Below are 22,400 nucleotides of genomic sequence, written 5' to 3'. Positions count from 1 at the left end.
ACACAGGCAGCTATTTGCCACTCAATAAAATGACATGTGCAAAGAGCAATCTTGCAATTTGTGCAAAGCCAGCTCACTTTTGGATTAGAAGCAATTGATAGCTGGTTCTTGTCTTGTCAGAGGCTAAAAAGGGGATATTTGCATCTTGAATGATGTGGGATTGATTTTTTTAAATAGGTAGAACTATTTTTGACCACTCTGTTGTGGCTTTTGGAACCAGAAAGACTTTGATTGTCTATGTTAACACATAACTCTCCAAGGAACATTTCCTTCTAGAACTTTGTTTCTGTAATGCTTAGCAAATTTTAGCCCAAGGAAATTGTGCCAGTATTGAATTAGCTTACCTGCTGTAGGTCACTTTACCTCTCAAATACTTCATAGTGGACTAAATCCAAAATTGTTTAAGGATATTGTGTTCTCTTGATTTTTTTTATTTTTTTTTTACCATGATAAGGTGATAATACCAAGATAGGACTAAGACTTTGAAGTTAGTGGTCTGGTTTTTAGGAATGATTCATCCATCTCTTTCTACTTCCATCTCTCTGACACTTGGCTTATTGTTGTCTTTTGAATTGGCACCAGAAGCAGAGGTGAGTCCCAGACATTTGAAGGATGTGGTACTGCAGCAGGATTGAAGTGGGGAGATGTGTTTGGGACGTGAAGCATGTCATGTTAGTTGGATCCCTGTACTTAATGGTAGAAATTCTGCTGCCCAAGATAAGCTGTTGGTATTGTGAGAGCTGAGAAAAATATATCAAGAATAGTCATTTAAGGGACAAATAAAAATATCAAGCTGACACTGTTGGAAGTTGGGACTGATTTTGATGGGAAGCATCTGGAAAATAATTAAGAGTGTGAAAACTAAGCAGTGCACAGGGACCATGGTACTTTAATTTGAGGTGGTATCAGGACTTCATTTGAAGTCAAGAGCAAGTCTTACTTTTATTGGCAGAAAACTGTGTCAAAGGCTTTGAAACCAACTAGGAAAACTTGGCTTCTTTGTGCATGGAAGGAGCCAATTGACTTGCTATATTCATGGCAGAAAATTGGGTTTTGCTTTCTTCAGTTATGTCTCTTATTTTAATGAAGGTGGTAGCTATGTAAAAGTAGAAATTTTTGTTGAGGACTTGGCTTGTCCTCATCATTATTGCAGGGTACATGTAATAAGGATTTGAACAGGACCCAGAACCTAGTAAGAGACAAAAACTGAAATCAAGATGTATTTAAATTAAACCCAAATATTTTCAGAATTCCTACTACTTTCAGCTCCCTGAGCCACATGGATATTTCAATATGTTGTGCTTTGTGCAACAACACAGTGAGAGACAAGAGCTGGTAAACATTGGGTCCCAAGTAAAATGTTAAAGGAAGTCATCAGTAGGAAATTTGTTGCTTTTGAATAAAGTGCCATATAAAACAAAACTTAAATTAATGCCCTTAATGTTTTGTGAAAAGCATTAAGAACTCAAACATGTATCAGTGACTATGTGAAATATTATTGTGAAAGAACTTACTGAAATGAAATACTAGTCTTTCATAGCCACAGGTAAGAGTGGCATTGTCTGGATTTAGAGATGGCATTTGAGATGTGATTTGCAAGCAAGATGTTATGAGGTAGACATAAAACTTTTTGGTATTCCTCATCTTCAAGTTGTTCTCTATTTGGGAAACTTGCTTGGCACAAGAAGTAAAAAAAAAAAAAGTTCTACATTTAGAAGTCTCTGGTTTATCAGAAGTGAACTCACATATTCTTAGTTGTAGTTGACCTTATAAACAAGAAGGGACAGTTTTAATTTAGTTATTCTTCAACAATAAAAGATACCAAAATAAATAAACCTTAGATGTACTATATATTTTGCACGAATACATATAAACACATGCTTAATTGATCCTGTATTTGCAATGGATTTAATATGTTAATTAGTGCTTGTTGGCAATGCAGCTGAACAACCTGACAACTGGTGGACGAATGGGAAGTTTTGAAGGAAAAAACTCCTTGTAAAACACTGAATTTCTAATATATTATATAAGATTGTAATTGCCACTCTGCTTATTTCACGTGTGCAATTGTTACATTTGCAAGGATGCAAATACTTGTGGATGTGGAGGGATAGGACTTAAGACCGCAGTGTCAGAGGCAAAATAAAGCCAGTTAATTAAAGCCAAACAAGTATATATAGCCTGAAAGAATTTTGCTGGTACTGTTTAAAATTGTGTTACAGTCTCAAATCTTGTGTCTAAAGCAATACCTTTTCAAGGAAGAGGGATTTGAACTTCATGACCTAGGAGTGTGAGACAGAACCCTGGTAAACTTGGATTCCTTAATCTCTACTTCTTAAATTATCAATCTCACTCTAAATAAATTTTTACTAAAATCATAATCTGAATCATAATTCCTCTTATTCATTTTGATAGTGCATCTTTCTTGTTCAGTTTTCTGTCTTCTGTCAAATTAATTCAATTTATGTATAGTTCCCTAACGAACCATCACTTTTTACGTAGTTAAGGAATATAATTATGCCCTTTGAAAATATGTGTAAAACTTATGTCATGCTTAAAGTGTTGCATTCAGCAGCAAGGTGTGTAGTAATCATGAGAAATGTGAGAATTGTGTCTAGTATGACAAACTTGTATGTCTGTCTCTGAGCAGTGAGATTAAAAGTCATATTTATGGCTATTTAGTTGTGATTTGTCAAATAACTGAAAGCTTGACAGAGCTCTAGCTCTATCTCATTTATTCTTTGTGGTGGTAAATTTAGGGTGCCTCTAATGTGGTGGTAGTACTGCTTTCATGGATCTTGCTTGTGGGCATTTAACTAAATAACATGATATAGTGAGCTACTTGGCTGTCCATGTAATATTCTCTCTGAAAGGTTCAAGCTATAATAACATGTTTAGAATTGCTTTTTGGATTTTAAAATAATTAACATAGATTGGGCAAGGCAAAAAGTAATTTCTTTTCAGTGTGGCATAGAAGTGGAGTTGTATCTAATATTGTGATTGGTATAATCTCAGTGTCATCAGCCCATCACTTGGAACCTTGTCTGCAATACAGATGCATGCATCTCCAGTAGACCTAAAGAACAAAGGAAAAAGCTGCATGCTGGAGAAACTTGGTATCTGGCAGTCTCTTGTTTACCTGCATAACCTGAACATGAAATCAGTTTATATTTTATATTGAGGAATGAATATGGAAATTTCTTTGTCTGTGAAGGATCAAATGGCTTGTAGAAGGAATGCATAGAAATAATTTTTGGTTCAAATGTTCCAGTTTTTTATTTTAAAAACCTGAAGGCTCCTTGCTCAACATAAGTGTTACTTTGAGATTAATACATGCCATTTTTAACTACGCTTCTTTCACTAATCCCAAGGTGAGGCCGAGTAAGTTTTATTAATGAAACAAATGTTTTTGGAGAGAATAGCTTTAAAAATCAGTAGTTCATGTGACTGAGCATACAACTCATAGTTTTTCATTCTTATATTAAGTGCCCTGAATTATTTCTGAAGGAGGAATTTAATGTGAAATAATTGACTCTGTGGCATAATCAATTAATTTGATTCAGAATTCTCTATGGCTGGATGGAAAGTTAGAGGACTACTTGGGTTTTTCCTCCTTGGAGAAGGTAAATAATAATGAACAGTCAACATCTGAGTGGAAAAACTCCATCTCCTTACTTTGAGGAGGGTAAATTGTCCACTTGAAGGTTATTTTCATTTTGTTTGCTCCCCACACTTTCTGTCCTGCTGCAGCTTAACTCAAAACCATATGTAAGGAAGCTAGTTCAAAGCTTTTGAGTAATTTAAAACTTTTATAGTGCCTTGAACTTGAGAATGAAAAACTATTCTTGTAGAACATATCCATCAACTTTGCTTTCTTATAAACCCTTAACTGATTTAGCTCGCATTGACATTCTGTGCCTTTTCTGTGTCTTGTCTACTTCTTTGCTCTTTCCATTAGATCCTCCTACTACTACCACTCGACTGCCCACGGTTCCCTGGCATCCTTCGACTGATGGCACCACAGGTTTAGCAACAGAACCTAGAATAATAAATTTCCCAACATCAACCTTGCCAACAAAGCAGGACGACACTTGGGGTATCGTCGTCGGTTGTGTGGTGGGTGGGATTCTTTTGCTGTTACTTCTTGGTACTCTGGTTGGAGCTGTCTACTATAAGAGAAGGAAGACGTTCCGCGGTGACTACTTTGCTAAGAGCTACATTCCACCATCAGATATGCAAAAAGAGTCTCAAATAGATGTTCTTCAGTCAGATGATATGGGCTCTTACCCTGGCAGTATAAAAAAAGAAACAAAACACCAAATGAACTTAATATCTAAAGATTATTTAGAAGACCCTGGAAAACCTGAGTTGAACAATATAGACAATACTAACAGGTACCAGGACCGTTATGAAAGACCAGTGGATTACCATGAAGGTGGAACATTTGGAATGGGTTTTATGCATGGTGAATTTTACGAGGATGATGACTTTGTTTCTCACTTAGATGGTGCGGTAATATCTCGAAGGGAGTGGTATGTGTAGTAACCACTGAAAACTAAACATGTACCTGCAGTTCACTTCATTGGCTGGTCACTTTCAGATTGTTTATACTTAAACAAGAGTAGGAATAAACTTTTTGAGACTTTTTTTTTTGAAGGTTTTTATATTGTGACTTGACACAATGGAAATACTGAATCTGGGGAAAATGTATTTGAGCTGCTTTTTTTTTTTTCCCAATGCTGTACTACTGTTTAAGATTTGAGTTTTAACGCAGAGTGCTTATATTGGTCTATGTCAGAGTTAAAAAAAAAAAAAGGCTGAATTAAAGTTGCCATTCAATATTGTTTAAGAATAAAAAGTGGCTGTCTTGGTTCTCTGATTTAAAAATAAGTTTACCCAAGGCAATGATCAAATCTTTGGGGGCTTTGAATTACTCCAATCTAGGTACCATCCACATAAACTTAATGCTTCTATATAGCAAATACTTTACCAGTTAAAATGAGTTACAGCAAAATTAAAGCTTTATTTTCTAGGATTTTTTCTGCATAAAAATGAATACCTCTTAGCATTTTAATGAGCCTTCTTGTAACTATATACTTAAAAGTTAAGTCATTGCACTGAAACTAACTTATGAACAACATTTTGAGGAGTAACTGTACACAGGTCAAAGGCTTGTTTTTGAATAAGATGAAAAGTTATTTTTTTATAGTCATTGATTTCTAAAGCTTATTCTAGTGTCTGTATATATACATACAGTAAGGTGTTTTGTTAGGCCTGTAATTGGCAGGGTATCAAAACTCATTCATGCATACAAGATGCTCTTTGCAAGTTCACAGGGTGCAATTTTTGAGACCTGTTCTGGAGGCTTTGTGGGAATCTTACCATTGAATTTAAAAGCTGGCTAATTGGACACAACTAAGGAGAAAACACTCATATAGATTCCGAAGCTGGAGGCTAATGTGAATGTGCTTATTTTCCCAGGTGCCAAAAAGCATTAGAGTTTCTATGACCAGAAGTTAAAACAGCGGTTTTACGCTGCTTCTGACTAAGTTACAATGCCTGCTTTGAAGAGGGTAACCAGAGTTTCAGATTATTAGTAGGGAAGTGGACACTTGCACTGCTACTTCAGGTATTGAAAACACAATCTTTAATGGTGCAACTCAAGAGTCTATGAAACAGGAATTCAGATGATTTGTGCAGTCTCTGTACCGCAGTGGCTTTGTTTTCCCTGCAAATAATCCATACTGATTTCACAAGTTCTTTAAAATGACATCATAACCATCATATGTAGGAAATCTTGTCTGAAATAGTTCTATTTTGTCTTGAGCAGATTCACCAAACTAAATCTGCTGATTATGTGAGGAGGAAAGAAATAACTTTAGATTAATTGCAGAACAACGATAAATTCATAAGTAGAATAGTAAATCTTTTGAAGTGCCATTTTTAAGTGTTTAGCTTGAGGAAATTGAAGCTGATAGGACAATTAGTATTTGAAACCTGAAAAGGGAAAAGTCTCTGCTACCATTGATGTGAAATAGGCTGCATAATTACAACTGCTTCATGAGCATTGATGCTGGAAATTCTTTTCTATCCTCATGATGTTTGGTAGCTTACAGCATTTAGAGCTTCACAAAAATAGTTGTATTGAGCATTGTAGACAATACACTGTGATTGCATATGACTGCATGTGTCTAAAAAAGATTAAGACAACAGCTTTATTTGAAGTTCAAATGGAAAAACAAGTTTGGGTTTGGATTAATGGAGTACTGATACATGATTGACCAAAGTCTCAACAACAATAGCAAGCGATATTGTGGTTATCTGTAGTTTGAGTGCAAACACAAGAAAAGGAGTGAAACTTCTAGCAGAGGGTTCAGATCCAAATTATCTCTGGAATAAAGAGATTATACCTCTCTTCAAATAAAAACTTGATATGTCATCTTTAAAAGATGGTGTTACTTGGAAATAAACATAACCATAAACCAGTTTTCCACATGGGATATCTTGCTTTTGTCTCTGTGGATTTTTTTGCTTTGATTTTTGAAATATATATATATATTTAATTCCTAAGGGTTGAGAAGTTGAAATGTTCTGGAGTTGAAGTTATTAATAGGGATAGGGCTTACGCGCGTTGCAATGTTTTGTACATTATGTCTACTGTAAAAAGAATTGATTGTACGTACAAATGGCTGTTGTGTGAATAAACTTTTTCTTACATTCTGGAACATAGGTAGTGTTCAAAAGTGTTTCACAGGTATATTCTAAAAAGTTGGAGGTGGAAAAGCACAATAAACCCAGAGGGTGGATAGAATGAAGTGTTTAAGCTGTTTGAGATGGGCTGTTTAGTATTTCCCTGTGGAGACCCTAAGCTTATGAAAGAAGTGTCTTCAGAAACTCTTAAGAAGATTAAGAGAATGATAAATAGAGGTGATTGCTGTCCAAAACATTTCATTTCAAGCAAAACTGATAAACTAACTAGGAGTTGCATACTTTAAAATGGTCTTGTTTTTTCATTCTAGTGTCTTTGTTTGCTTTGACTGTATTTCTTGGAGTTAATCAGTTCCCACTTATTTCTGGTTAAAATGCTTTGTAGGTGGCACCATACATCTTAGGTGCTCTCTGACTTGTTCAGCTTGGCATGATGGTCTGGGTTTATGATCATTGTGCTGGTTAGACTGATTTTTTTGCCAAAGCAATTCAAAAAACCAAATTAAGTGTGCCCTGTGGTAATTCTGCTTAAGTTCCTGTGTGTCACTGTGCTGGGATATTACTATTTTTCTGGGTATTCAGAAGAAAATGGGTGTTTGTCATCTCACCCAAAATCAGACTCAATGGGTAGACTTCGATTGAAAGTATAATACTTAATGATGTTTTACCACTATAGCAGAATTACTAGAAGAAAAGGCACCATGAAGTTAGGATGAAGCAGTCAAGAAACTCTTCTGATGTAGTCACAAGACCAAAGCCTCTTCAAGAATTCTGGGCCTAAGAATGTGTATTAGTTAGCTGAGACTTTCTCATTTTAAGAGGAGGGCTCCTGGTGTAAACTAAACTTAGCTAGTTAAAATGCAGTGGTTAGGTGACCCTTCCACTGATTCATGTGCCCATTCTGCAGGAAAAATTATCAATTATGCATGTGTCATAGTTTAAGCCCAGCTTGCAGCTAAGCACCATGCAACTGCTTGCTTTCCCCACCCCCCTCTCCTCCCATTCCAGTGGAATGGGAAGGAGAATCAAAAGTAGAACCTGTAGGTTGAGATAGGATCAGTTTAATAATTGAAAACAAAATAAAATATAATAGTAATAGTAATGGATAATAAAAGAGGGGGGTTGGGCACAGAAACAAACAAGTGATGTGCAATATTTCTTTCCAGGTGATTTCCCCAGTTTATATACTTAGCATGGTGTTCTGTGGTGTGGACTATCCCTTTGACCAGTTCAGGTCACCTGTTCCAAATATGCTCACTCCATTTTTCTTCTGTGCAGCTCCTCACTGGTAGAGCGTGGGACAAACACACAAAAGTTCTTGACTTAGGATAAACATGACTTAGCAAAAACCAAAACATGGGTGGGTTATCAACATTATTCTCATACTCAATCCAAAGCACTCTCCCAGCTCCTGAGAAGAAATTAGCTCTATCCCAGCCCAAGCCTGGACAGTTTATAGTATCTGATGGACCAGGAAAGCCATTATGTAAACCAAAGGTGGTGTGTTGCATTTATCTTTGAGGAGCAAAGTAACTTCTGCAAGTTATTACTCTAGGACTTTATTCCTTAACGTTAGGGGAGTCACACACAAAAACTTATTTAAGGGGTTTTTTTTTCATATTATTTATATATATATACACACCTTTGTGAGTCTGGTCCCAGGGGAATATTTGTGTCACATCTTTCATAAGCAGTGAGGGGACAGAAATTGCCTTATTAGAGTGCAAGTGTTGTATTTTGACTTTTTCTTTTAATTGAGGGATTTGGGTCAATTTTCTAGCATACAGGCAGAAGAATATTAGAAATCTGAGGAACTGATAAATCGTATTGCATAGTTTCAGGGTTTTTATCTGTGAATAGAACGTATAGCTGAAGAGGCTCTCAAAATTGCCTTTGGTAAGAGATAAAATAGGGAATGTTGTGTTGCATTTGGACAATAGCTGAAGTAGACTGCTTTAGAAATACATCGCAGGTATAGAACTTAATTTTCAATTAATTTTCAATTTCTTGGCTGTTAAATTTTCTGATTCAGTAATCAATGTAAATAAGAACATTATTTAATGTATGCTACCTAAATTTTGTAGGTAAGTATTTAGTGGAGCTGACATGAATTATTCCAATTGTGAAACTTTTTGTTGAGCCTGTTGGTGCAAGTTTGAAGCACTGATGATTTTAAGTTAAAGTATGTTAATAGCTTTTTCAGTTTTGGGACTTAAAAATTTATTTCTAAGCATAGTGAAAGGAATGACCTTTAAAGACTGACAAGTGTGTTAATTCAGTATGAGAGTTGTTCAACATTGGATTTGACAATGCTAAGGTAAAAACAAAAATGCTTAAAAAGGAAAAAAAACACAGCTTTTTCTCTCCCCTTGTTAAAATTTATTTAAGAAAATTATCTTCTTGTAGCTTCAAGTCCTAAATATGATCAGTGGTCTTAGGGTTTGCTTTGATCAGTGTAAGCCAAGTATTCAGTGTTTGTTTGCGTGTTCATTGGTCCTAGTAGTATATAGGGTTTTTTAACATTGATTTTAAGTTTTTCCTTTTTTGCTTTCTGCAGACTTAAGTATCTTTAAAGAAAGATTTTCTATAAACCATAGTTGCCCAGGTTTTAGAATTAACACCTTGTTAGCACATGTAAGTGCAAACCGTCTATTTTGTAATGTCACCTTACCTTGAAAGTGAGAATGAAAGTATGCTGCTAGTACTTAATAAAAGTAGCCCATGAAATCTTTGAAATCAGGTTTTGATTTCATGAACTCTGTTAATTCCCCCAGTTTTTTAGTTGGGCAAGTTGAGGCAATACTGCAAAAGTGCTAGTGCAGGTATAAGGCTTTCGGTTTGACAGTGGAAGGAAGAAGCATTTCTCAGAACAGCACTGAAGTAGCTTATCTGAGTATGGAAAGTATATGAACTTCTTAAAGTTGTAATCTATGCTATCACATTGCAGATGTGCCCTTTAAGCAGACATCTTCTGTTGCTGTAGCAGGGGCTGTGATTGGAGCAGTCCTTGCTCTTTTTATCATTACCATCTTTGTGACAGTGCTGCTGACCCCAAGGAAGAAAAGGCCAGCCTATCTTGACAAAGTGTGAGTATGTGTTGGGCTTTTTTTTTTAATTCAGTTAAAGAAATATGTAGAAAGCATTTGCTCTATACAGGAATTTAAAGTGGCTGGATTAATTTAGCAGCTATTCAGCTTTTGTAATTTCAGGGCTCTATTTTCAGAGTAGACAAATGTGAAATCACACTTGCATTTCTGATGAAGAAATAAGAAAGGTAAGAATTACTTCAGAAGTAATATAATGCTTTATCACTTGAGAAGTTTGGGGTTTTTTTGGAAGGAAAACTACTCATGGGTTTAACTGGAGGGCAAAGAAGAGTTCTCTCTTGACTGATGCCAGTGACTGCTAGTTTGTTGTAAGTGTGGGTCTAACTTGCAAGTAAATTGTCCATGCTTTGCAGACGTGAAGGCTTCCTAAAATTAATCCTGAAACATTTGTAAGATTAAGGAAGCTCCCGCAGATATGTGCTTAGAAATTACTGACTTGTTGTGCTTTCTGGAATGTTGGTTGTTTCTTCAAGTCTCTGGCACAGACACGCAGTTTATTCAATGTGATCAAACAAAAAAAGAAGGAAACAAAAACATCTGCAAAGATGTTATCAGTTGAAGTGGATAATGTCTAGATCCTGTTCGGAACACACATAAAAAAATGACAAGGGCTTAGAATATTTGTGAATATGGGTCTACTTACATCCCATATCCAGTTTCTTACATCCTATATACAGTTAACACTTAAAGTGAATGAGAATTTTATGTCTGTATATATAGTTAATGAGAACTAGAATAAAATAACTTAGAGCCTTTAGCATAAAATAAGCTTCCTCATTTGCATTGAGCTAGCAGGATGAGTCAAAAGTCTTCTTTTGAGCACTTTCTAATATGGTTGGAAATGCTGTTTACATATTTATGTGAATGATCTTACTCATTTAGATTCTTTTATAACCATTTGCTTTCACTGAGAAAGTTAAAAAAAAAGTCTTGCTAGTAAGGCTTTCTCAAAGGCTTTTTAAGCACAGGCTATACTTTAAAATGTTGTTTAAGCTGTATCTCATAACTTAGAAGCCGTGTTAGATATCACTAGTTTCTAATCCTCCTTAGTTGGAGTGTATGGGGGGAAGTTCAGTCTGCTTAACACAGGATGCAATAAATTACAAGTTCTGAGTGGAGCTTTTCTACAAAAAAACTGTGTGGCTGAATAATAGCCAGTGGTAGACATATTCCATTACAATATATCACATCTGAGTCATTGCTGGCTGAAAGGTGTTTGTCCCTGAGTACCGAGGGTTGGGTGATTTGGCAGTTAATATCTGACCATGCATTTGGATTTCACAAACATGATGTGTCATGTTCATTCCCTCTTCACTACAGGATTGATCTGCCGCCCACTCACAAACCAGCCTCATTTGAGGAGAGAACATTGTCAATACCACAGAAAGAAGCTATGCTTCAGGTGAGTAAGTGTTTATATGCATCTTAAACTGACTTAAGGGAAGTGTTAACTTTGCTTCATTATGTTAATTTGGTATGATTTTGCTTTCCTGGTAATTTATGGAGCCTTTCAATGGTTTCACAACTGAGTTGTTTCCCTACGTATGTGATATTTAAATCTCTCATCTGTATTGTTAAACTCATTCTTAGAGGTCAGAAAACTGGTAGACATCTTGTATTTCTAACAGCCTTCAACAGACATGGCTCCTTTTGAATTAGTAAAACCTATAGTTGAAATTCAGTGGTGAGAGAATATACATAGCTTTAGAAAGTAGTCTTCATAAGGGGGAAAAATGATGCTTGGTAAACTTAAAGTGATCTTATCATCAGGTCCCTTGCTAGTAGCACTTGCTATTCTTTTGAGTTATTAACGTTTGAGGGGTGGGGATAGATTGGAATTTGGGCTTTGACATGGGTAATTTACCAAAGTATGAGCTTGATTCTAGTTGAAGATAATTTTTAAATACTTGCAATTATGTACTTCTATTTTTGTCTTCTTGCACTTAACCAACAGCAAAAGGCCCATACCAATTTTTTTGACCAATTTTGTTGAATTTTTAGTGTGCTTGTACTGGTAGCTTCTTGTCATCTAAAGTAATGCTGTCCAAGCAAGACAGCAATAGGGAAAAACCTTTACCAGAATTTAGTGTTTGTGTGGGTGTAGTCTGATCAAACAGGCTTGTAGAGATCACACTGGAAAGCTGATTCTAGCAGAGGAAACAGTTTGAATGCGTGGGAAGCAAGGAAGACTAGGACTATATTATTCCTTACAACATGGTTTTGAGGGGGATTAGACTGTTTGGGAAACTCCAGGTGAATTCAGGCTTCTCTTGCACTAGGCATTATAGAGGAAATCTGTTCTTAAGAGATGACTTAAGCTAGTGTCCTTGATTATTACACTTCACAGAATAAACCAGTCAGTCGTGGATCCCCACTATGGCCCCTAAAGTGTCTTTTCTGTATGTGTTGATATTAAGTTAATCAGTCAGATTATTTAGTTCTACTTACATTGAAGAAAACTTCCATCATCTATGAGTATTTGTAAGAATTAGATTGTAATTGTTTTAATAAAATTTTTGTTCCATCCTCAGTGCATGCAATAAATAATGTGATTCAAACCACTGATGTGCTGAATTGTAACACTGAGCTAACTAAAACAAACATTTTTTAATACGAAATATCGTTTTTCAAATACTATAGTGTATCTTTGCAGCTTTAAGGACCTATAAAAGTCCTTTCTCATAGAGGGGAAAAAAATCTTCACCTACCTTTTAAGAAAGATTTTAATGGAGTTCTCAATAACGTTGAAAATATTCTTGTAGATTTTCTTTGTGATTGATGGTTACTAAAGCTCACTAAATATCAGTTGCTGATAAAAGCTCTCCTGTCATCAATGTTACAATGGGTAATACTTGTGTGTATTGTTGCTGGGTGAAGCAGGAAGCTATTCTGAGATCCATTGCTGCCTTTAGTAGCAGCCTGATGATTATAACACTGTGAAAGTAGAAAACATTTTGTTGGCATAAAGAAAAATAGGTTTTCATCTTCTTACCCTAAAGGTGGTATAGCACCAAAGATTACAGAAAAGAATCAGTGCTTTACTGTGCTCAGGTTGGGTATCATAGTTGTTTCTTTCTTTTACTGCAGTATTCATCAATTGTAATTTTTGGTTAATCATTCTTCTGCTAATATTCCTGCTTAAAGTATTTGAGAAATATTCTCTTGCTTATAGAATCAAAAGATATGGTCTGTTGTGGTATTTGTGCATCTGTAGTGCAGCTAGATGGCAAAATGACAACACTAGGAAATGCAATTATTTGTCCTTTACAAAGCAACTTAGGAGGTAGACATAAGAAAATCTGTACCTCAATGCTTTTGTCTTCAGAACTTCTCTGTCTTTGAATTTTTCTAGGTTGTGCTTACTGTGACTTTTGTTAATGGGTACTAAGGAATTTAGACTGAAGCTGACTGTAGTCTTGGAATGTTTAATTAAACCTTTTATGAAAATGTATTTTGTAAATGGAGAAAAAAAGTAAAGAGACTGAATTGAATATTTGTTTTCCTCAAGTTGAATAAACAGAGTTTTAAGTTGTTTTGGGAGGAGAAAGATTCCTCTGCAGATTAGGGGTTAACTAGGCTTTATTTTAAAAATGGATGTTAGTATAACACTGTTAGTGTACTTGTCTTTTTCTCTCTGTGGAACTCCAGAATGGAAAAGACCTGGAGCTGGAGGCTGTCTTCCTAGCTGATACTGCCTCTAATCATTTTACCTAACAGAAATTAATGTCAAAATACTGGTTTTAACCAAGAGGTGATTGGTTGCATTGTTTTGGTGTAACAAGCCTACATTTGGAAAGCTGTAAAGAGGAAAAAGAAACAATTTATCCTGTCAGGATGTCTCATCCTGTGTGACTCAATGTCTGTACTCACCACTGTACTGCCTGATGTTCCAACTGCTGCCTTGCCTCCCCAGAATGAGACACCAGGTGAGCCTCTCACTGGGTAGTTCAGATGTAAACTTCTGGATCCGCTGAAAACAGCTGTAGGGGAAGTGTCACTGCTTTGTGAACCACAATAGATGATCAGTTCAGCTTGAGTGGAAATCATAGGCTGCACAAAGGTGCAAAGTAATGAGAAGTGATTTTAAATAGCATCTTCTGCATAATCACAATAACTTAGAATTGAAAGTGGATTTATTCAATTTAGGCTGATTCTGGTAAGTTGTTATAAATAATGTGCATGTTTTTCTGTCATCTTTACTGTTATTGTGGACAGTAGCTTTTTGTTGATCTTGTAAAGTATTTGAGATTCAACTCATGATGCTGAAATTCTCCTATTTGTATCCCAGCAATCAGTATTTAATTAATTTTATTCATATCTGAGTCAACAGGTTATGGTATTAAAATGAAAGGAAGTGTTCTGGACCTGTGATAATACTGGATAGCCAGTGTCTTTCATGGATATTTCTTGAGACTGGGAAACTTTCAGTTTACTTTAAATATATGTTATCATTTATGTACTAGTGTTAATAATGAGCTACCAATATGTACTAGTACTATGTAACTGAGTACTCAAAATTTCTCTCTGCTGGTGTTTGCAGATACCCATTCATGTGAATCACTTCAGAACTGAGAAAAACTGATTCACTTTTGCCCTTAAAAGAGTGAGGCAGAAGTCCAAAACATATACTATGGAAAGCAGTACAGGAATATATACTATTTCTATAGTATACATAGGAATATTATGGAAAAAAATTACATTATAGCTTGATTTACTATGAAGACTGTAGGTTCATCTTTTTCAACTCTTTTCTCAACAGCACTTGCATTTTGTCCAGGTGTTATTTTAATAATGACTGCCATGGAAATACTATTCTGTTACTCTGAGCTATTGATTACATGTAATGTGGAAGAGTGGTGAGCAACCTGAAGGTTACATCCTTGGTGAGAGAGGAATCTCTGCTTGGCAATGTGGTTTTTGAGGCAAATCAGGAAGGAGTTGAGCAATGGAAGAATTCCAGTGGCTTAAAGAAGAATTTTTCTATATTGCATAATATTTTGAAAAGGAGTGTGAGAGGATGCACTAATTCCAACAGTCCTTAGCATCATTAGGGTTAACTTCACTGTTTCAAACAGTATATTGCTAAGAAGCAAAATGTTCTTTACTTTCCTCTACACTTGCTTGAGATGGGCAGTCCTTGCCAATGTGAAAGAACTGAAGTTATTATTACCTTGACATGTGGTTCTGAAGGCAAGAGGAAAAGCGTGTTTTGCACAATGCAGTGCAATAGTCAGCATTGCTGAAGGATTCAGAATTTATCAAGGCTCTTCTGTAGCAACAGGAGTAAGAGTGGGTAAGGGAAATGCAGCCCAGTAGGTATTTCTGGCCAGAAGACTGACTATAGACTTGCAACTTGGAAGAGTGCCTCACTTAGCCAAGCAAAGCTCTTTAATGTTTGTATTACTGATCAAAACAGGAAAGAAAAAGGTGAAGTTGTCTTAGCACCATTAAAAGCATCAAATATCATTTACGAAATGATGAGGTTTCTGAACCAAATTTGAAAACATGAACCACTGAACTTTTAAACCTAGTATAATACTGATAATATAGATTATGGCTCTCTTGCACTCTTCTAGTTCCTTTCCCAGTGCTTTTCATACAGGTGGGAATGATGAAAAAAGAAGTATAATTGTTATCATTTGCCTTAAACCAAAATCTGTTTAGACAAACAAGATTGAATGGATGGGAGCACAAAATGTGCATCAGTAAAATCATCTGTATTGATAAAAGACCTTGCAATAGGGAAAAAAATTGCCAGATAGGGGTTAGAATGAGGCACAAGCTTTTTTTTGTTAGTGGATGCCTTTGTAATGGGATTTCTAAATTGGAAAGGATCAGAAAAGGTAAAATGAAGTTTTTGGTGAGATAATTGGTTTTAACTATTTGAAGAACTGTTCAAGGAGAATTTGTAGAGTAAAACTGGGTTTTGTGAAACTGCAAAATGTAATGGTAAGACAATGCAAACTTCTGTTAGGAATCCAAGCGCATAGCCCCAGGTTGTTTCTATGCAGGAAGACACAGACTATGTAGATCAGCACCAGTTTTATTTGACAGAAACCAATGATTTTGATTGTCACTTGCTTCATGGCTGTAAAATGTATAATTTCATTATCTAGCAAAAGTGTTCTCTTTTCATGCCATGTGAGATGATTTCCTTTGACTTAGTTTTAGTTGAATAACCAACTGAACTCTTCTGGTTTCCAGTGTGTGTCTAAATCATGTCCATATCTACTGCTGGTAGAATTTCTCAAGCAAGCAGATTTTTTTGTTGTTTTGCCTCCCTGTGTGGTGAATTCTTGCTCTTAGTTCAGATATGAAAGAGCAATGCTGCTTGCTAAGTGGTAAATCACATTCTCAGAAATGCAGACTGCATTTTAGGACTTAGAAGCAAAAGCACAGTGACTTTAAGGGCAGGAGGGGACACTTTGAAATGGAATTACAAGAGAAGTTTGACAAACTAAATTTGGGAAAATAGACCTGTGAAGATGGTGAAAAATAACTGTTGGAGGAGTGGAAAAGGTTAGGGAATATTAGACAATTTTTAAAGTAATTTTACAAGGCATTTGGGGGTTGTATTTAAACTTAACTCAAAATTGCTTCAAAACTTTATCTAAACAAATGTGGAAAGAGGAGAAAGTAAGAAAGCATAAGATATTACTGAGATTGGGTTCTCTTCAAAATAATTCTTGAAGGTAAGAATATGGATGTATGACCCCTGCAAATGTTACCTACCTGTACAAATACTTGTTGTGGAGGGACTTTTGCACAAAGATCAGCAACCTAGCTGTTTTGTGGTTGCTCCCACTGTGAGACTGTTGGGAAAAGAAGGAACTGCAAAACAAAAAAGATACACAGTTGTGCAAAGATATAGGACCATTTATGGGCCTATACTAAGTGTGGCATAAAGGAAGAACTTAAATTAGGAGTGGTGATACCACCGCACAAACTGTACCCTAAATCATATTTCTTAGATGGCATTGCTTGGTGTGATTTAGATCAGCCATTAACTCAGGCACTTGGTAATTAACTGAATGTTTAGAAACAGCCCATTTCACAGATTAAGTTTTTCTATCATAATGGTGAAGAAAAAAAATAAATTTATAAGATGGGAGATTTCAATGCTTCTGCATGAAGTAACTTCTCATTCACCAACATTCCCAAGTCCTGCTCCTCAGGGCTGCTCTCACTCACTTCTCTGCCCAGCCTGTGTTTGTGATGGCTCTGACACAGGTTCAAGACTTTGCTCTTGACCTTGTTGAATTTCACAAGGTTCACACAGCTCTCAAGCCTGCCAAGGTCCCTCTGGAGCAAATGATGCTTGTTACTGGTCCTTGCTTGGAGTTTGAGCCACTTATGAGCTGTCTATTTGAGTGTGACCATCCAGACAGTTTTTTATCCCCTGAATGGTCCACCCATCAAATCCATGGCATCAAATGTTTTGCACAAGTGACATCAGTTACTCTTCCATTTTCCACCAACGCTATGATCCTGTCATAGACAGTCACTAAATTTGTCTGGTTCAATTTGCCCTTAGTAAAACCATGTTGATGGTCACCAACCACCTCCTCATTTTCTATACACCTTAGCATAGTTTTCAGGAGAATCTGCTCCTTCATCTTGCTGGGCACTGAAGTGGGACTGACTTGTAGTTCCTCAGGTCATCTTAACTTCCATTTTTAGACGTGGGATCTTATTTTCCCTTTCCCAGCCATTGGGAACCACAGGCCTGCCACTGCTTCTACTATAGGATGGATAGTGGGTTAGTCACTTCCTGTACAAGTGTCTTCAGAACTTGCAAATGTGTCTCATTAGATCCCATGAACTTGTTCACCTCCAAATTCCTTAGATGATCTTGGACCCCATCTCTTACGGTAGGCAGTTTGGCTGGGATGGAGCTAATTTTTTTTGCAGTAGCTGGTATGGGGCCACGTTTGGGATTTGTGCTGAAAACAGTGTTGATAACTTGGGAGCCATTCTGCTTATTGTACTGCCCTGCCAGCACATGGGCTTGGGGTGTACCCAGGAGATTGGGAGGGAGACAAGGTATTGGGAGAGGGAACACAGCTGAGACAGGTGACTCTGACTGATCCTCATCTTTTTTCCAGCAGCCATTGAATTGTAAAAAGGATTCTAAATGATAATCAGTTAAGACACTTCCTAAGGCAGTGTATTTTGGGATGACTGATGGTTTTTGTATTAACCAAAACTGTTTTGCAGTGTTGAATCTTGACTTGTTTCCCCTGTAACTTTTCTTCTTTCAGAAAGAACATTTTGCTTTGCAGAGCCAGTACATAGAGAGAGATGCTGAAAACTTGCAGCAAATGGTAACTAATAAGATGGCTTGAATTCCTGATTGAAACTTTATTTTATGGAGTAAGATGAAATCAGACTTATGATGTGGGTATTCATGAATAAAAAAAAAAATTTGTCCACCCTGGTCATTAACTGTTGGATTGTGTGGGTGAAGTGAAAAGTGGCAGTACCATTTTAATATCCTAAAGTCATTTGCTGATTAATTTAAATACTTTAACACTCCAGCATTCATTTCTTGGTAAGTAACTTAAAGCAGAGGAGTGTTGACAGACATTTTTGTAGTTGGTGATTTGCTCTTTAGATGTATTGAGCTTTAGAGTCCAACTTCATTTGAAACAAACTTGAGGTTAACTGTCTGTTAGTGGAATTTTTAAGTTCCTATTTCTTTATTCATAGGATTGTCTTGGAGGTCACATATCTTTGATTTTGCTTAAAGTTCATCCAAGAATAGGAATTGCAGGTTCTATACATGAACTATGAAACTTACTACTTCTTGTGTGTGTTTAGAAAGCTGTGAATGGAAGGCAACTTACTTGTGGGGATGAAGAGTCTCAGGAAGAAGAGGGTCTTCAGCCTGTGTATCCTGTTTATCAGCAAACTTACTGCAAAAATTGGAGCAACAGATACCCACAAAACTCAGGACCTGGAAGAGTCTACATCAATCCAAGGGAACATTATGTATGATTCTTCACCCAGATGTCTTTAACAAGGGTTTTAATATCTGTTGAATATATGACCCTCATGTCTTGTTGGTTTTAATCTCTAAGATAATTGGGGTTTTTTTTCATGTGTGAAGAAATTGTATAGATAATTTTAAACAGGTAAACTATTTGAGACTTGCCTCTAGTCTTTGGTATGTCTGTGTTTTTATAGTAATATTGATCTGCCAAATGTGGAGAGCCACTTAGCTTTATTAACCTTCACAGTTATAAGCTGTATAACCTATATTAATTGGTTGGCACATGTCAAAATGTAGCTCAACTTTTTGACTGGCTATTTCTGGGAACATTCTCTCTAGATATTTTACAATAACCTTACCCATATAGAAGTGAATAGATATGAGCGAGACAACTGAATCCCTTGTGACGTTAGCAGTCTCAGGCTGAGACATTTTTTTCCATCTTAGAAAACTTGGGATATGATTTTGACTGGCCTTAGCTATTGATTTCTCAACCAGCCCTACCTCTCTCAGTAAAATGAACAACTAGACTACCTCCCAAATACTGGCTGGTCCATAAACTACGCTGTTTTCCCACCTTGTTAGAAGTGAAGCAATTGCCTTACATCAAAAGGTTTTTATTGTGTCTTGATTCTGCCTATTGCTGGCTTGGCTTTTACAGTTCGGTCTACATCAAACTTAGTTGAAGGTGGTAGATGATGAGGCAGACAGAAATTTCTGTGAGTGTCTCTTGTGAAGCTGTATCTTACCCTTAAAGTGTTATGTAGTTGTTTTCCCAAGTATGACTCCTATTTTAGATGCTGCAGAGTTTATTTTCCTTGGTAATAAATACATCCCTTGGTTTTTTCTCAGTTTGCAACAAAACTGCCTGTGATGTGTTCTTATGTCTTAGCAAGAAAAGAAAATCTTCAGTCAGCTTCAAATGCTTGTCAGCACTGTCATTTAATCTTAGTCAGTAGTGTGAAGTACTTAAAGAATGTCCTGATGCTACCAGTGCTAACAGTATCCCACATGAATCTTTGTGTGTCTGTGGTAACGCTTAAAAATTAAGCAGGATCTTTCTAGAAAGGTAAGTTTTCCTGTGAACTAAAAAGTAAATATTTAGCAAGTAAAAAATATGTATATAATGTGTTAGTGCTGAAATGAGCTCATAGGACAATCTTAAAATATTTTATGACAGTACAAAAATGAGTTGTGTCTAAAATTTAGCAGAGAAACTTAAGAGACTTGAGTATTCTCTAAGTACGTATGCACATAGTACAGAATGATGATTTTTGGTCAGATGACATGAAGGACAATGTTAAGAGTGGTTGTGTCATGCTGAACTAGGCTGTTGTACAGAACTGAACATTACTTCTGGGATATCAGTGTGTTTCTCTGCAGATGTTTGGATTTTTTTAGAGACAAGAGTCAAGCTGTAGAAGCAACAGAATTGAAAGTTAGCATAGGTGAGTGTGCTGCAGGCAGGGGTCATTGTTAAACCTGTATTCAACCTGCTTTCATCTTCATCACAAGTACGAGTTAATGAGATCCCTGTCCACAATAGAGCCAGGTAAATAAATGCTTCTAGCTTGTTGCAGGTAGCAACTAGAAAATTATGGCTTGGGTACCTGTGTTCTGGACACTGCAGAAGTTGGTATTAGCTGTTCTCCTGCTAAGCAGCTTTCTGTTAAATGATGTAGTTGAAGTTGACAACTGAAGGAATGGCCAAAAGAAAGGTTGGACAGAACCTGCTTCTTGGGAGATATATTTGAAGCGTTGGCATCTTGCTTTTCTCTTAGGAACTGGGCACGTTCATGTAAATAGAGCAGTTGTTTTCCATTTTCAAGTTTCCTGCTGTATTTGAGACCTGGAAAAGGGCTTGTGTCCCCCAAAAATGTTTTTCCATAATGTTAGTTTAAGTAGCTACCTCTTCACACGAGCATTGCCTCACCTGTGCTTACATTACTGCAGCTCCAAAAAGCATCATCTGTCAGAACATTGAAAGAAAACAGTGTCTTAGCCAAATGAATGACAGAACATTGAGATTAACTGTATTGCTTAAAATAATTCGATCAATATTATTGAGCAAAACTTGATACCAAAAATATTTGAATAGACATTATAGAATCGTTCAAAACTCTTGCTGTGGCAGTGCTTCCTCTGCATTCATTAATATGATGTGGTATTGAGCAGGTGATAATTTCAATCCTTTTTTGCAAGAAAAAATTACTTTGGATTCAGACTTGTTCTACTGCTTTTTATAACTATTTGCAGATACATACTTTTTTTTTTAAGAGTTAAAACTTTGGGGGAAGGAAGAATGCTGTCAACAAAGCTATAATTGTTTGGGGTTTTTTTAATTTGTAAAAATAGCTTTAAAAAATAAAAATTTAATACTACTGTGTTGTCCAAGTTGCATATCAACAAACTACAGAAAGCTTGATTTGCAAACTACCCATCAGGATGTAGTTTGCCCTAAAGTCATTAGGGAAGTACATTATCACCTTCAGGTTTATTACCTGTGAGAAATGGTTTCTTTGTAATCTGTTCAGGGACATTTAGTGTATTAGGTTTTTGAAATGTTGCTTTTAGTTTTAAGTGTGGCTGGATTTGGGGGGAGGGGATTTGGCATAGAATGCTCAGAAGAGACCAGAAAAAAATGTGTGCTGACTAGACTTTCTCACCGAAAGGATTGTACATATAGAAGTAAGTCTGATCTGCATTTTTAAGATGTAGAAAATGTCCTTTTTTATTTTTGTACATTTTCAAATACTTGTATTTGTAATTTGATTGGAATAAAAACATTAAAAACATAAAATTTTCTTCTGTTGTTAGTTTAGATTTAAAATTGCTTAAAATGCGAAGTCTGATAAAATGTGTCTACTTTTTTGGTGATATGTTTCTTCTGTGGTTGTATATGCAGAACATGTGTTTTTTCCTAACAGTACCACTTTGGAATACTGTGGTGTTGCATTCTGAAATCCTTTGAACTTTTGTCTTACATAACGGGAAGCATATAGTACTGTGTGAAAATCTTCCGCTTAGGTGAACTGGACACTCAGAATCACGTAGGGAATGAGGGGAACATTAGTAATTCACATCTCTAGCATTGGTGAATATAAAATATGAAAGTATATAAATATTGCTTTACCATCAAGTAGTTGCAGAGCAGATACAATTGTTTTGACAACTTGGGCCACTTCAGAGATTGCTGTCGAGGTTAGGTAAAGCTCCAAGTGAAAAAAGAAATGTCTGTGTAGTTTGCTGCTTGTCTGCCCTGTGGAAGGTGACCTGGGGTTTTTTGTCCACCTATGGTACATGTCCAGAGTGTTGGGAGACTGGGTTTGACCTTCTGACAGAAGGTAAAGATGTGATATTTCTGCATTTATTAAAAGGTATGATGAGGTTCTTGGTGAATAGCTTAATACCTTTAGCTGAATTATTATGAAAATGCACAAAAAATACATTATGAATCTTGCTAGTAATTCAACCAATGTCAGAAACCCAAGAGGATGTGTTAGGCATTTTAATCTGCACTGACAACCCCACTGTGAATTTTTTTCTTTACTTGTTTTGTGATCCTAGTTTTGATTTTATGCTATATCTAAATC

At 36.2% G+C, this 22,400-nt stretch overlaps 1 protein-coding gene across 2 annotated transcripts in view; it reads left to right on the top strand.

Moving 5' to 3' along the window:
- NECTIN3 (nectin cell adhesion molecule 3) overlaps nucleotides 1-21,607 on the top strand; it is a 60,631-nt gene extending 39,024 nt beyond the window's left edge. Inside the window, exons 6-9 of one of the 2 annotated variants that reach the window (XM_033051928.1) lie at nucleotides 9,656-9,794; nucleotides 11,136-11,217; nucleotides 18,077-18,139; nucleotides 18,636-21,607. In XM_033051928.1, the coding sequence (XP_032907819.1) occupies nucleotides 9,656-9,794; nucleotides 11,136-11,217; nucleotides 18,077-18,139; nucleotides 18,636-18,812 (461 nt within the window). In that variant the 3' untranslated portion in view covers nucleotides 18,813-21,607. Of the gene's footprint in view, nucleotides 1-3,958; nucleotides 6,730-9,655; nucleotides 9,795-11,135; nucleotides 11,218-18,076; nucleotides 18,140-18,635 lie in introns of those variants that run through there. The other variant, XM_033051927.1, reaches the window with a different exon arrangement.
- Nucleotides 21,608-22,400: the final 793 nt, after the last annotated feature.

This window comes from Catharus ustulatus, chromosome 2 (assembly GCF_009819885.2).
Source record: "Catharus ustulatus isolate bCatUst1 chromosome 2, bCatUst1.pri.v2, whole genome shotgun sequence".
Lineage (NCBI taxonomy): Eukaryota > Metazoa > Chordata > Aves > Passeriformes > Turdidae > Catharus > Catharus ustulatus.
This window is presented reverse-complemented; position numbering and strand designations above follow the sequence as displayed.